We start from the raw sequence: 15,331 nt of genomic DNA, 5'->3' as shown, positions 1-15,331 counted from the left end.
GTGGTCTGGTTTGACAAAGACCAACACAATGCTGCTCCAAGTTAATATGTGCTCTGTTTCCCTCCACACAGTGCCTGTTCCAGTAATGTAGTTAAACATGATGACCTGCTCTGACCTGCACTCAGCATCCTTTTGCTCTCCTGCAAGAGTTTGAAGTTCACCTGCATGCAGCAGATTCTGAAGGCAGCAGCTGGACTCTTCCACCAAAGGATGTAGTTTATCACTGCTCTGCCTCCTCACACTCACTGATCCCTGTGCAGCATCTTGCTGATAATTTCTTAAAAGGTGATGTCTCTAAAGACTCTTATTCATTTAATTTTTCCTGTCTATTTCTTTTCACAATTTTGAGTTTTGCTGTTGATTCTCTTTCAGTACTAAAGACCATAATCCCCTAACAATGACCAGCTGCAGCTCCTCTTGTTTCCCCAACCCCCAGTCTAAAAATTGCCCTCTAAGTCAGGCAGCCTTGCAGAATGGGCTTACAGAGGTCTCTTCTTGTTTGGAAAACTTTCCACATGCAACTTTGCAACATCAAAACACAATAAGCAAAAACCTCTGGATATAGTCTCCCAAGCCTATTCTTCTTCCTTGAGCCCTGGACCTTGATCATCTCCCTTGTGATGTTTTCTAGACACCCACAGCCAGCCTGGCTGTAGCTCCTCAGGAACTGGCATCCAGGGCATTGCCACTGGAAGGGGATCACTGCAGACAGCAATAAAACAAGCTGGGGTGAGTGGTGTGGCCCTTCAGGATTGTCCCCTTTTTGCTCCTGAGCTGCCACAGCAGTCCTCAAAGAAGTGTGCCAAATATCCACCCTCTAACAATTACAGCAGGCAGCTCATCCAGAGCTCCTGCCACTCACAGGCTGGATCCCAGAGACATCACTGCAGAGCTTCAGTCTGAAAACTCTGGGAAGTGATGATGAGAAAGGGAATTGTCACAGGCCCTGGCTACTATTAACAAGATTCATAGGAGGGCACTTGAACACTGCTGAAGGTGACCTCCCAGCCATGCTCACTTCATCTGCAGCTGGCTAATAGAGGTTAATGTCCCTTGGCAGGGCTCAATATCTCCAGATTTGAGTGGCTTCTCCTTCAAAGGAGAAAAATATGTCAAATGCAAAGTGTAATCACTCTTGTAATCTGTTAATAATGTGCCTTTGAAGGAACTCAGAGATATCAAGTGTGTCCTATGAGCAGGAAGACGCAGTGCCATGACTGCATACCTGAGTGCCACACCTCTTAGGAGCTCATACCTGGGCACCACACCTATGACAGCACACCTGTGCTCTTCAGAGCATATGCCATGGGACAAAACCACTGAACATTATATTCCCATATTCTCAACATAGCCCTAGATGAGCTTGGGCAAGGTATTCATGGCACTGTTTTAGTCCATTGCCCAGGTGCAGAACAGAGAAAATACTGTACACTCAGCTCAGAGGAGAGCTATGATCACCAGTGAATTCTTCAGTAAAACAAGGCTGCAAGACCCTGTCTTTGCCCATGTTGCATGGCTCTCTGAAAAGGGAACTCTGCCATACTCAGCCCCTCTAGGGGTGTTCAAACATGGTTCTGGATACCTACAGGGAAGGCTGAGGACACAGCCCAGTGCAGGACCACAGGCTGGAAGCATTGACAGAAATCATGCATGATATCATGGGGCCTGATGGGCATAAATCTCCTCAGGGTCTTCTCTTCATGTTGTAGAAAAAACATGCCAGGAAGTGCTTGGGTATGTTGAGAAGAGTGGTTGGATGGTACAGGATCCAAATTCTATCTCTACAGTTTCATGCTCAGGTCCAAAGGATGAATTTTCACAACAGAATCCAGCACTTTCTAATGGGAAAAATAAAAAGAAGAAATATATACTTTGAAAGCATTACATTTCTTCTTTAATTCCAAAAACATTCTATTTATTTTGCATTTAGAGATTGTTTCAGACATTGCTGGATGCTGAGAAAAAGTAAGAGGGTTTTAAGAGAGAGTTCCAAGGTATTCTTTTATGCGATGTATATGAATAATTTAATTTGCTGCCATGAATAGTTTGATTGTCTCTAAATAAGCAATCTACCTAGTGGCTAGGAGGGAAACTAGCAGGCATATAATATGACAAATGCTATTTTTAGATAAAAGATGGCACATGAAACCTAACAGGAGGGTATTTCATCTTGTAACTCATTTCATATTTCACTGTTGCCACATTTGACAAGTTGTCTGTCTATTAGCTGTGGAGTAAAGAATTCATAAGATATTTATAAATTTTACCAGGGATATCTAAATAGGTAATAATTTGATTTCAGGGTTGGATATGGAAGAGAGAAGTTTAAAGCCCTGACAGAATGTGCAGCCTTCTGTTTTCATGCCTGGTAATTGCTGGAGCAAAGGGGGCTCTATATGCTAATGAGAGCTGTTTCTGAGATGTTTTTCCCTCCAGACAATTATGATTTTCTTAGGCAGACTGAACAACACTCCACCAGGGCCTGAGAAACACTGTTAGTAAAAATCCCTACAAATAAGCTTCTGTTCACCAGCTTTTGTGAACCAGAAGAGCACAATACAGCAGATTCTTTTTTTTTCTGGTCTGGTGATGTCATATTAATCTCTCCTCTCCTGCATGACCAGCTGCATCTGCAGAATCTGGACCCTCCTGGAATGGAAGCTACTTGCCATGCTGAGCTACTTCTTGCTGAAAACAGCTGCTCAGCAGGTTGATCCCCTGGGAACATGGAAAAACTCATGGAGGAGTGTGAAAATCAGTGCTGCACAGGGTTGGTCAGGGAAAATAGAAATGAGACAGACCCTGGTCTCAAAGCAGAGGCTTCCAGCAAAGCAAACGTTTCCAGCTAACCAGGTCCTTATCCAAATCATGCCTGGTTTTCTCCTCCCCTGTTCCTAGTGGGGGAGAAATGTTGATGGAGAGGACAATCCATGGGTGGTGTGTACTTTGCAAAGGTCTTCCTATTCTGAGCTCATTGTACACATAGGTCAAGATGGTTGTCCACACACCTGTGTCTGTTAGCACAGTGTCACTCCAAAGGGTCACAGGAGACACAGAATCTGTGATTCCAGATGCTCTATACCCATTCAAGGATTGTCACATTTGACCTCAGGAGGTCTGTTTCCAGAGAAACAGGTTAGAAAGAAGAAGGAGCCAGGAAAAAGGATGCACACTGTCAGAGCATGTTACCAAAATTTACAGTCTCGTTTCTCCTCTTAAGATCAGGGGAGGATGAAGTTCTACAGCTGGTTTTTAAGACACACATGTTGTCTGTGAAAAGCTCATCAAGTTCCTCCTTTGAAGAGGGCTTTTCCTTATGCTGCTCATTTTCCCAGCCTTTTTTTATCTTGTTCTTCAAAAGTTGGCAAAGAATGTCTTCTGGACTTGAACTGATGAGAGAGAGACTTTTTATTTTGGTGCCTGAATGTCAGGCCAGATGTGTCAATAACACTGCATGAGAGAAACTGGGGCAAAAAAACAGGAACCAGGAATTTTGTTTTCATTAAGGAAATTATACTTCCCACAGTCAATTCTGAAATTCTGTGGAGGGGTGTGATTTGAGCTAATAGTCTCACATGCTTCTGAGAGAAGTTTTCTGTCTCCCTGTGGAGGCTTTGAATACTGCATTAATGGCATGCACTGGGAAAAACACTTCCCTCTTCCCACCTTATCAATACAGAGAGAAAAGAAAATAAAAGGGAAATCAGGCTCTTGCTGAATTTCCCCTGTGCTGATCACAGGGTGAGACACTGGTATTACAGGAGGTGAAAATAGAAATTTCAGGGCTTGTTTGATCTCGGTCCTAACCAAAAATCACAGCAATAGAGAAGCATGACCAGTGTCCCTATCTCAGCTGGAACATTCATGTTTGAAGGTATGACTTTTCTCTAGACAGCCAGAGGGTCTTTGCTAGGTTAGGAGTCTCTGACCAGTGGTGGGAGAAGTTTTCAGATCACCAGCATTATGTCCACCCTCCATTCCCACAAACACTGGCAAACACAAATCCCTGCCAGACTTGGGCCTCTGGGTAAAATTTTTAAAATGCATCATTCAAGAAAGAATGAAGTTGTTGCCATAGTCTTCCCTGTTATTTTACAGTGATCAATCAATGAGGCACAGGACTCAAGGAAACATTGTATTTGGATCTAAAAAATGTTTTGCTCCATGAGAAAAATACCATTTATTTCAAAGACATGGATTCACTGCAGCTTGAAACGCAATGACTTCTGTTTCTGAGAAATGTTTTGTGTCTGAGCCATTAATTTAAAACATTCTGCTCAAGTCAGGTGAAGGCAAGAGATGATGTTGACCTGCTGAGTAAGATGGGCTCCATGAAAATAGACAGATGCTCCCAGATACTCTTAACCTTACACATCATTTAAGTACATGGGTCTTCTGTTTCTGGCCAGCCCCTTCAGAGGTAGAAGGGAAATGCTGATCTCCATTAGGGCTAGTGGGAGTTTTGCCATTGGCATCCACAGATCTGGGATCTTACCCAACAAACAAAGATGAACAATCATTCATTGTCTAGTGGATGAGAAAGTGATATGGGTGACCCTGCCGTTGACTCTAATTTCAAAGATACCCTCCTCCCAAGCCTTCCCCACATATCCCAAGTGGCATCTGACCTCTAGCTCCTGGAAATCCTCCTCTTCCTCCACCTCATAGGAGAGGGTGTGTATCTTGATGTCATCTGTGGCCAGGTCGATGAATTTGCTGTCAGGGTACTCCAGGCTGTCTCTGGTGGGCGAGTGCTCCTCGATGAAGGTCGTCTCGCAGCACTCCGAGCCCAGGCTCTCGCCCCACGAGCGCAGCACGTTCTCCGAGTACAGGATGATGTTGGGCCTGTAGTGAGACTCCACTGTCTGCTGCAGCATGCTGGGGTCCAGGAGCTGCTGCACAGGGTCACTCCTGCCGTTCTCTGGGCACCTGGGAGAGGACAGGCTGCCCACTCTGTGGCTCTGGTACTGAGGGGTGGGGTACACAGAGACCAAACCATCTCGGCTCTCTGCCACTAAGTTCCTTGTGTTAATTAAACCATTCCTTTTGCCAGCCTCAGTGATCTTACTGTGCATCAGCACGCTGTTCTGCTCAACCAAGCCATCCATACTGGGAGCTGTCCAAGGCAGTGGGACCAGTTGCCTTTATTTTGCTGTGCCTTAGAGCTCACGCTGGGTGAGTGGCTCCCATTTTCCTGACAGAGAGAGGAAACAGAAACCAAGGTGAGGACAAAGGCAATGAATTGAGGGACTCAAGTCAGCCTGTCTTCCATAAAATATCAAGAGAAATCAGAGCCCCATATATGTGCATAACCTTTAGTTCCCCAGATATAGCACCACTCAGAGAGGCAAAGAACACCTGCCCCACATCCATGGGATGTGGAGAAGCAGATGAGGTGAAATGCCTTGGTAGTGACAGACCCCATCAAAAAACAGCTGTGGTGCCTGCTCCAGCCTCCCATGGGCACACAGCTGTCATGCTGGGGTCAACATCTCTTTCCTCTAAATACCTTGATAAGAGATGGGGAAAAAAACTAAAAAGACCAAAACAAAATCGTCTAAAAGAATAATTTTCAGTTCTCAGAAATCTGCAGCTACAAAGATGGGCAGGTGCTGTGTTCACCTGTCAGTGTCTGCAGTCACCCTTTGCCCTTGGCATGCACTTTATTATCCTTTGAAAACCCATTTTTCCTGCCCAAATACTTTCTCACCAGGCTTCTTGTTTTTCTCAGGCATAGGCAAAGGAAAATGCCTTTTGAAATACTGGTGTATTGGCCACAGCAACAGTAAATTCAGGGGTTCGTTTCTGGGCATGAGCATAAAAATTACAGACCTGCTATTGGCTTCAAAGTTCATCATATTAGATTTTCTAAGACCAAGTTATTAATGTAGGATTACCTGTCCCCATTGTGCTGTCAGGAGGAAACCAAGAATGAAATACACAAGCACATAAACATATGTAATTTTTTTACTCAGTGCTTTCTCTCTATTTCCCTTTTATGTCAGACAACCTCTAACAGAGCAATGTCTTACAAAAGCCCAGTACTATTTCCTCTTAACTCCAGACTTCAAATATCTTTAGTCTCTCTTTTGGATGCAAGAAGCATTTAGACCACTGCTAAGGGTGTTCTAACACTACCAATTAAGCAGGAAACTTGTTAAACATACAAGAGAACATGACCCAGAGTGCTGACATGTTTACATTCACAGCATTTGGTTTAACATGCAGAAGCCTCATTTTATTGTGTCGTCAAGTAGTTCAGTGTTGCTCTTAAATGAACCAGCAGGAAGCTACAGAAGAGAAAATCCACCATGGTGGGAACCCATGGAAGTTACATGTGCAATCCAGGCAACAAGAGCATCCTGCTGGGCCTCCAGCTGCTTGACCACAAACTTTCCACTTCTTCCCCAAAGATCTATCTGAAAGTACATCCCCACAGGCAGAACATGAGAAACACTCATTAACTAAAGGGTAAAGTCTCAGACTTTGCTCAGTTTCTTCTGGGCCAGCTTGGAAAACGTAAGAGGCCCCCCAGTGTGCAACATCAACCATCAATCCTGCTGAAGATAGAGAGACCTCATCCAAAAACTGCAAACTCTCTTGAAAACATTCTTACCTCTGCCACCTGTCAAGCAAAGTGAAATGGTCAGGAGGAATATGCCACAGATGTAGCATATTCAGAAAACAGAAATTGGAGGAAGACTCACAAATCAAAAAAAGGCTGTCCTAGAAAAACATATGAAGAGGTCAAGACTTCATCACTGCATCAATGGCTGGAAAACTTGGGTCTGGCCTTGCACCTTCCTGTGGTCACATCCTTTCAGCAAAGCCTGGCTTAAGTAGCACTCAGGAAAATGCCATTTTAGGGCAGTTTTACTGCATGCCTTGGAGCTGGCATTGTTGCTCAGTCTTACTACGGATCTAAATATGGCAGGTCCTTACCTTCTGTGCATTTACACCAGTCTTGTAAATAAATATTGCAGATTCTGAATGACACTTTCCCCTTGGTAAGGGGCATAAAGTGGGGAAAAACATCCAAAATGAGGCAAGGACAAGACAGGGAGCATCCTTCCCTCACAGAGCTCCACAGGTAATAGGGATAATCCACTGCTCAGGACATCCTCCCTGGAGTCCCACACAGCAGTGCAGGCAGCATGCCTCAGGGAAGGTCAGCAGGGAGATGTGGATGGCAGCATGCAATCAAGGAAAATGGTTTAACCCCAGGTGAATTTTAATCTGCAGCTGGATGCCTGCCTTACCAGAGGCTGACCCAATGTTCTTGGCCCTGCAAGAGTATTGTTTAACGGGAAGAGGCTGATGAGACTCAGGCTTCTCAGTATAAGAGGGGGGGGGAAAAAGAGAAAGAAATAATTATATTAGTATTACTCCTGAAATGGAATCTCCCAAGTTGAAATGGAGGTGTGACAGAGAGTGGCACATGGTCATAAATGATGCTCAAGGGCAAAAGGCAGCTGTGCTTCTGCAGTGGCTCAGAGCCTTTGTCCTGCCTGCAGAGCCTGTCCTACCCTGGACAAAGATCCAGCCACTCCACTTGCACTAGGGGCTTTCATGGACGTGGCCTGGGCCAGGCTCACATGCCTGTGACTCACAGGCACGTCCTGAAATTAGGATTTCTCCAGTTTCCAGGTTCCCTGCAGCCCAGATTCCTTGGATGGCAGTTCCAGAGCAGGTAACCTCTGATAGACCACCCTAGGAAACCAGAGGGTGCCTTCTCTGCAGGGAGCCAACATCCAAGCAGAAAAAAGCCCTCATTACCTATGACCACAGTGAGGTTTCAGAGTGATGGTGATAGGAAAATGAAATTCATTAAAGCTCTTGAAATAAGAAAGCTTTTCAGTCTGCTCCAAGATGCAGAGTTCATTTTAATTGGTTAGATTCAGGCTTCCTCTGTCTTTGCATGGTTTTAATTGTCCCACAAATCACTCACTGGCACTGAGGCCAACCAGAAATAATTCTGCATTTTCACACTTGAGTATGGAACCAGAAGGAAAAGCCAGGTTCAAGTTATTAACAGACAGATATATATCATCAATATATCAACCTTCAATCTAATGTTTATCTTGGGGTTAGACATCTTTACCCCAGTCCACTATAAAAAGTGAGTCCATTAATTATTTTAACCTTCATTCTTTCCAATTTCTTGGATTCCCCCTCCCCCTTTCTCATTTTAATAAGAAGCTGGAAGCAGTGCCAAGATCTTTAGTCTGCAATGCTGTGGTTTATTAAGCCATCACTCGTGTTACAGCAGAGAGCAGCTACAATGAGGAGCTGCACTGAGAGCCACGCTCTGCTGGGTGTTCCTGCAGCGTCCTGCTATGATGACTGTGCCTGACAAGCTAATTAAGCAGAGGGTGTGAGACAGAGAAACACCAGCTGTATGAGGGCAAGGAGAGAACAGCTAAATGCTGTGCCCCAGGCTCCAGCAGCCCAGAAAACAGCTCTGTTACTGCCCACCTTTGGTCTCCCAGGACCTGGCAGGATGCTGTTTTCCTCCTCTCTCCATGGGACTTTGCACAGCTTAAGGGCTCTTCAGCCTTCTGGAGACCCTTGCCAGGCACCCAATGTCCTGTGTGAATAAGCAGTTGGAAAACTCTGAATACACATCCCCTGGATACCGAGCAAGCCACAGCTGATACATTGGGCTATGGCTAAAAAGCCCCAGCCATCTTCTCAGAGCAGACCAGAAGGACATCCATCCACACAGATCAAGCATCACTGGCCCAGCAGACTGATTTATTGGCAAGAAAACTGGAACATTAAGGCAAGTGAGGCTGAAGGCACAGTCCCCATCTGCTGTCAAACCTCTGCCATTCCCTGCAGATCTGGCAGGTCATCAAAACTTTTGTGCTTCTGCATGGGGGTACTGGGTATCAGCAGAAATCTTTTCCCCATGAAGACAGTCAAGCACAGGAAAAAGCTGCCCAACAAAGGTTTGCAGTCTCCATCCTTGGAGGTTTTGAAGACCCAGCTTTATGAAGTTTGTGGTGTGATCCCAGGGCTGACCTCTCTTTGAGCAAGAAACAGAACTGCAGACCTCCTGAGATTCCTTCACCCAGATTGTCCCATGATTCAAATCCCCCTGATCCTTACAGATTCCCACCTGCCTCCCATGCTTCCCCAAAGACATGTACTGCTCCCAAACCCCTCAGTCACTCTAAATCACCAAAATGACAAGAGGCAATAGTCACCCTTTGTGCCACCAAGAGAAGCTGATTCAGCCCCAGGATTATCAGATTCAACAAGATGTCTCTGTGTTTGAAGCTGGTTTCCCCTCTGCCACTGCAGAGAACGAACAGGGGAAAAAGCTCTCTTGAAGAACAGTCCAGCCCCACATCATGAAAGGAAGCTGCAGATTTCCTGGCATGAGCTCTCAGGTGAGAGAGTTTCTAAAGCACAATGCAATAGGCTTCAGCACGATTTGAGGTATTCCAGACAGTTAGAAACTGCAACAACAAATACAGACCTTATGCATGAGAGAAATCACAGGCAGTGTATGGATCTGGAGTGCTGATTACAAAGTGAAATATTTAAGAAAATGAAGGAAAAACCTCTTTCCCACTTGTATTTTTCTTCTTTGATTTTGCTGGGCTCATTGAAGTAGGTTTTGTTTTAAGGGAATGTGCTGTATTTCAGCAGCTGGAATTCCTTTTACTCTATTAAGTAAACTATGGGGAGTTTCATAAGGCAGTGCAACTAACTCACACTGGGAAAATTAGGAATGCATGCACTAGTGATAGCTAAATGTTTCACTGCTAACAGTGGAATTAAAAAAAACCTCCACGCTATTTCAGTATTACCAATATGCAGCAAATCTGCTGTGAAGTGTGACCTGTCCTAAAAACTTGGGGAATGTGAAATGACCAAGGTCATGTCAAGATGGAGCTGGAAATAAAATCCAGGTCTCTTGATTGCCTGTGCAGAGATATATGTTAAAACAATTACCATCTGCACATCTGCTTGAACAATTGATTGCTTAATTCAGTATCTGAACTAAAGAATGGAGAGCAAAAGAAAGGAGGAATTCCCTTGCATAGACCTAATATACAATAATGTTATTCCTGCAGCAAAGTATTTCCTTTTGAGCAGATGGAAGCATTTTGCCTGAGCTAAAATGAAATGCAATGTTTCCTTTATTTATTTTTAATTGAACAAGTGGGCTTTTAATTCACTATGGCTCAAGTTGCCTCCAATTAAAAAAAAAAACAAACAAACAAACAACAATGACACATTCAAACTTCTGCAGCAATTCTTCTTCATGACCTAAATTTTTCAGCCTTAATTCTTAGTGGGGTTCAGTGTGAACTCACAACTTTTTTCATTCACTGTACTTTCCAGATAATAAATAACTGGCATGACTAACAGCATCTTGCCATGGTGTAAATAACCCTGGCTGTTGTGGGAGGGGCAATGAAAAACACCTTGACACCTGTAACACCTTGGCAATTACTTTGCACAGTGAAAGCAGTCAGAAAGTCTGACTGTGTTTTTTCTGCTGTGATTTCAAGAGGCTCCCCAGTACTGCAGACCAGGAGCATCATACAACCCCAAATGTATCCAGCACCACCTGACCTCCCCACGCTCATTTCAAACAGGGGAAATTGAGCCATGAGGAGTGATTCTTACTTTAGGAGCTTCCAAAAGAACCCTGAGAGTCTCTCCCATGAATTCCAACATCACAGCATCCTCTGGCCCTCTTGGTCTGCCTACTGGTTGAATCCTGTACCTCCCTTTGGTCCTAAAATCCCTGTTTAACTGTGTTTGTGACCAGGCTGGCCCACAGATGTGGATCCAGGACTGGTCCTACTAACTCACTCCAGTTTTATTCCTGATGGGCAGCCCCCAGAGAGCCCATTTCTTGCACAGACCCTGCTCATCTCTCTCTGCTTGCTTTCCCACACTGCATGCAGGAAGCAAAGCAGGACAAGACACTGCCTGACAGTCACTCTGCATGCCCCCAGTGCTGTGCTCCAGGCTGGACTTGAGGTATTCCTGAAGCACTGATGGAAAATAAAGAGATAACAGAACAGGAAGACAGTGTGGTGGTGCAGACTTGGTGCAAAATGGAAGTTTCTGTACCTCCTGCCCCAAGCAAAGCACCCCAGGGCTGTAAGTCATTTAGCTAGAAAAACTATAAAATTACTTAGTTCATCTGGGCAAGGATGATTAGAGTAAACAGACACTTCTGGGGCCATAAAATCAGCTATGCTCCATAAGAATTAGAAAAATTGCAGAGCCAGGACTACACCATGGGACAAAAGTTTTACAGAGTAAGTGATTTAGCCATGGACAGAGTGGTGGCTGGAGGCAGACAGGGCAGGCAGGGGAAAATGAAGCAGCATCATCAGTGGGGCATAGTTAGACCTTTACAGACCTTTCTTAAACCTACACTCAACCCTCCCTGCAGAAACAAAAATGGAAATGAGCATTGCTGATGCCTGTTACACTCAGGACATGGTCTGAATTTAAAAAAAAAAATCCCATCCTCTCTGTTCTCTGGGAGAAGGGATATGGGACCTCAGGGACACACAGGCTTTGGGCTGGCAGCATATCCACATCACAACCTTGCCTCCATGATCTTGTGAGCCACATGCAGCTGGAAGAAGGGAGATGGTTCTGTTGCAAAGAGCACAAGGATAGGAGCTGGAAGCTGGGTGGGTGACATGGGGACACCAGCCGCTGGCAGAGGACTGGAGAAGTCACTGCATGTAGCATGCAGCTGCTGTGGGACATGTTCTGGTGCAGCACACTGAGCACAGCTGCCTGCAGGACCAGGCACCAGGCTGGACACCTTTCCTAGGTTCTTCCTCTAGAAGCTGGACTATTTGATTCTGCCCCATCCCTGGAAATTTTCAGGTTGGATGGGTCCTGAGAAACCTGAGCTAGTGGAATGTATCCCTGTCCATGGCAGGGGGTTTGGAACTACATGGTCTTAAATATCCCTTGCAACCCAAACAATTTTATGACTCTGTCCTTTAGCAAATACCATTTCAGAGTTCTTTGTTATCCCTGGGGATTTTCAAGTCAAACAAAGCACACAAACCCCATCAAAATTCTGCTAGAATCATGCCAACTTGGTATGAACAGTTAGCTCATTCTTCTTGTGCCTCAGTGAAGCCTCAAAGCATAAGAACAGAAATACGGCACAGATTTGGAGAGTTATTGGTAAAAGAGGGAACTTTGCACATTCAGGTTTTATAGACACATACAAATGCACATCCATAGAAATGCCAGGTATAAAACTGGCACTGCTAAAGGCATGCACAGACTCACACCACTCATGCACTGCACCACTGCTTCAAAATGCAGTATTTTCCTGTGCAGGGAAAACAAACAGTTTTCTGGTTTTACAGAACCAAATTCAAATCACAGAATCTCAGAGTCACAGGCATCTACACCTGAAGAGGAGCATTTTGCTGTGACCCCATTACTCAAAGTAGTTTCTAGCTTTTTGCCAAGAAAGGGTACTCAGAAACAATTGACATGATAGCTGGAGACACTTACACACAGCCACTATTCATGTTTGTCAAAGCAAAGCCAATGAACACACACAGTATTTTTCTCCTGTGTGCACCTCCGCAATTATTTTCCATTTTTTTTCCCCAATTGCACCGTACAAACCATAACCTGTGAAAAATTCTTCAAAGTGAAGACAACAAAATTTGGACTGTTAATAACCACATATGAAATCTGCAATCTTAATAACCACATAGACAGAATAAAAAAACTCTACTGGAAGCATTTTACAGCTGTCTGCAAATACAAATTTGATGTAGAAAAAAAAAAAAAAAGACCAAAAAACCTTATCCAAACACATTGCACATTTTCTCTAATACTGTCCTCAGAAGCAAAAGCATTTTAAATCCTGAGAGCATTCTTCCTCAAGTTAAATGTATTGTGGTGGTGCCTGTGTACACCAGTACTGCATTACATCTGCATTTGTATTAGGAAGAGCCCTCCTCTGTGTGTGAGATTTATTCCAGAGTGTGTGGCACCAGTGGTGTGAGACATCTGCCTGCCCACTTAATGAGAGGAGACTTCATTTAAATCCTACAAATGAGTTTATCCTACACACACCCTGGTATGACCTGTAGTTACCAAAACTGCCAAGAAAACGTCACCTTGTCCAGTAAAATCAGTGTTTGCCTTAGGAGTGAGGTAATTCGAAATTAGTACAGAACATCTACTTGCAGCTGCTTTAGAGATGACAGTTAATTAACTACAATTAAAATTAAGTCATTTAAATACATGAATGTAGGAAAGTATATTCTCTGTTCTGCCTTTTAGAACACACAAAAATCCCCATCTACGTGCCAGTTAATGCTTCATCTTGAGTTTAAGATCATCAAAGCACCTTTTAATTGATGCTAATGCTCTGTTTACACCAGATTAATATCTAATAAATTGTAATTTGAACATTTAATCTATCTGGAAAGTTTATACTTTTTTCTTTGTTTCTTTATTTCTTTCTCTTTCATTATACATGGAGGCTACAGCTCCCCTCCAGTGATTTTGAAGGCACAGCTCAACAGATTGCTCTCTGGAGCAACTCCTGCTCCATGTTCTATCAGAGTGGGGGTAATATCCCACCACCACCAGTGCCACAGACCCTGCAGCACACTCTGGACTGGGAGCGCTACCAGCCCTGCTCCAGGAAGGCTTGTGCTCCTGGAGTGTCAATTTCAGAAAGGTCTCAGTGCACTGCTAGTCTCTTCCCACTGAAGAACAGACCCCCTTGCAGAATTCCTTAATGACACCGGGATGCCCCATCCAGAAGGACGTGGAACTCACCCAATGTCACCCCACACTGCCACCGCCAGCAGGGACCACCGCTACCTCCACGCCTCGACCATCCCTTTCTCCAACTTAGCTGTCCCTGCTCTCAAACTAGAGGATAGGAAGGAAAACGAATCCATTCCAGTGCCTCTCGGAGCAGGATAGCGAGGGGAAGGGAAGGGGCAGCTGCGGTGCCAGGAGCTCAGCATCCCGCTGCCTGCCCCGGCTGGGGCTCTGCCGCCGCATACCCCGCACAGCCCCGGCTCCCTTCCCGGGAAGCTGGTAGGGAAAGCTGTTCTGGACCGTGCCTTAGACGGGATTCCTCACGGGGACGAGGAGGGGACGGAAAAGAACCTCGCACTTTCCCTTCCAAGGCTCCCAATCTGGCCGCGGCGCTGGAAAAGCCTCTTCTCCCCCCAGAGCAGGTAAGGCGATGTGGGCTCTCCGCAGGGGAAGCACCTCTGCGGGCGGCCCCCCTCAGCCCCGCGCTCCCCGCGGAGCCCCTCCGCCGCCGCGCCCCCGCCTGCGCTCCGCGCTCCGGAGGATGCTCCGGAGGATGCTCCGGAGGATGCGGCGCAGCGGGTATTTGGTGCATCGGACAGGGTGGGCTGGGGGGTCACTCACCTCCCTGCAAGGTGACCCGCAGCGCGGTGCTCCCGCCGGAGGGGCGGCTCAGCGCCCGGGCGCTCCGCCCGGCAGCATGCCCGCGGCGGGGCTGGCGGCGGGGCCCGGGCCCGGGCACTGCACAGCGCCAGCACAGACCGGGCTGCGCCGCCTGCACCGCCTCGGCGGCACTGTGGGCTCGGGAGGAGGAGGGAAAGGAGGAGGAGGGAGGGAGGGAGAGAGAGAGACAGAGACAGGGGAGGGAGGCGGGAGAACGAGCCCTGCCGGCAGCGCGGCCAACTTTCCTTCTGCAGCGCAGCAGAGCAGGGCGGCCTCTCATCCCTCGGTGCGCGACCCCCGCCCCGGGTGAGTATGGCAGAACCTGCCCTCTCTGACCTCCCTCTCCTCCTCCTCCTCCTCTCTAGGCCTCCTCCCAGCCGTGTCTCCTGTTCCCCACACACCGGAGCTCGGCGGGCCCCGCTGCTCTCCCCGCTCCCCAGCCCGGCCGCCCTCACGCCTTGCCGTGCAGCGGCGGGACCCTGGGAATAATGCCCGGCACCCAGGGACAGCTCCCCGAGAAGACAGGGAAGCTCCAGCAGGTCTGGGGAGCTTTAAATATTCGTGGTTTACTTTTTAGCTTAATGACGAGAGCACCGGGCAGCATCCCACGGCATTGAGGGGTGTTCCCCGCTTTCCCAATAATCCTGCGTAATAGGGGTAAGCAGTGTTCATTTATTTCTCTTTCCGTTCCTAACAGGCCTGCTAGCCAAGTCATTTCCCTAAAAGCTTCTCTGTCACCACTTCTTTCTGAGATGCTTTTCAGCATCCACGGCTCAAACTGCTGCTGGGAGATCATCTGTCCTGTTTGGATCACTGCTTCCCTTTGCCTCTGCAGGGAGGGAGACACAAAGATGTAAAGCCCTGGTGCATTTTT

General features: G+C 46.4%; 1 protein-coding gene across 3 annotated transcripts in view; it reads right to left on the bottom strand.

Annotated features, from left to right (window-relative positions):
- Positions 1 to 14,704, bottom strand: part of SYNDIG1 (synapse differentiation inducing 1) — a 47,463-nt gene extending 32,759 nt beyond the window's left edge. Inside the window, exons 1-3 of one of the 3 annotated variants that reach the window (XM_079297610.1) lie at positions 14,419 to 14,578; positions 8,476 to 8,587; positions 4,629 to 5,194 (exon numbers count right to left, since the gene is read on the bottom strand). In XM_079297610.1, the coding sequence (XP_079153736.1) occupies positions 4,629 to 5,108 (480 nt within the window). In that variant the 5' untranslated portion in view covers positions 5,109 to 5,194; positions 8,476 to 8,587; positions 14,419 to 14,578. Of the gene's footprint in view, positions 1 to 4,628; positions 5,195 to 7,776; positions 7,796 to 8,475; positions 8,588 to 14,418 lie in introns of those variants that run through there. The other 2 variants (XM_079297609.1, XM_079297611.1) reach the window with 2 other exon arrangements.
- Between the last annotated feature and the right edge of the window lie 627 nt (positions 14,705 to 15,331).

This window comes from Erithacus rubecula, assembly GCF_903797595.1.
Source record: "Erithacus rubecula genome assembly, chromosome: 2".
NCBI classification, from domain to species: domain Eukaryota; kingdom Metazoa; phylum Chordata; class Aves; order Passeriformes; family Muscicapidae; genus Erithacus; species Erithacus rubecula.
This window is presented reverse-complemented; position numbering and strand designations above follow the sequence as displayed.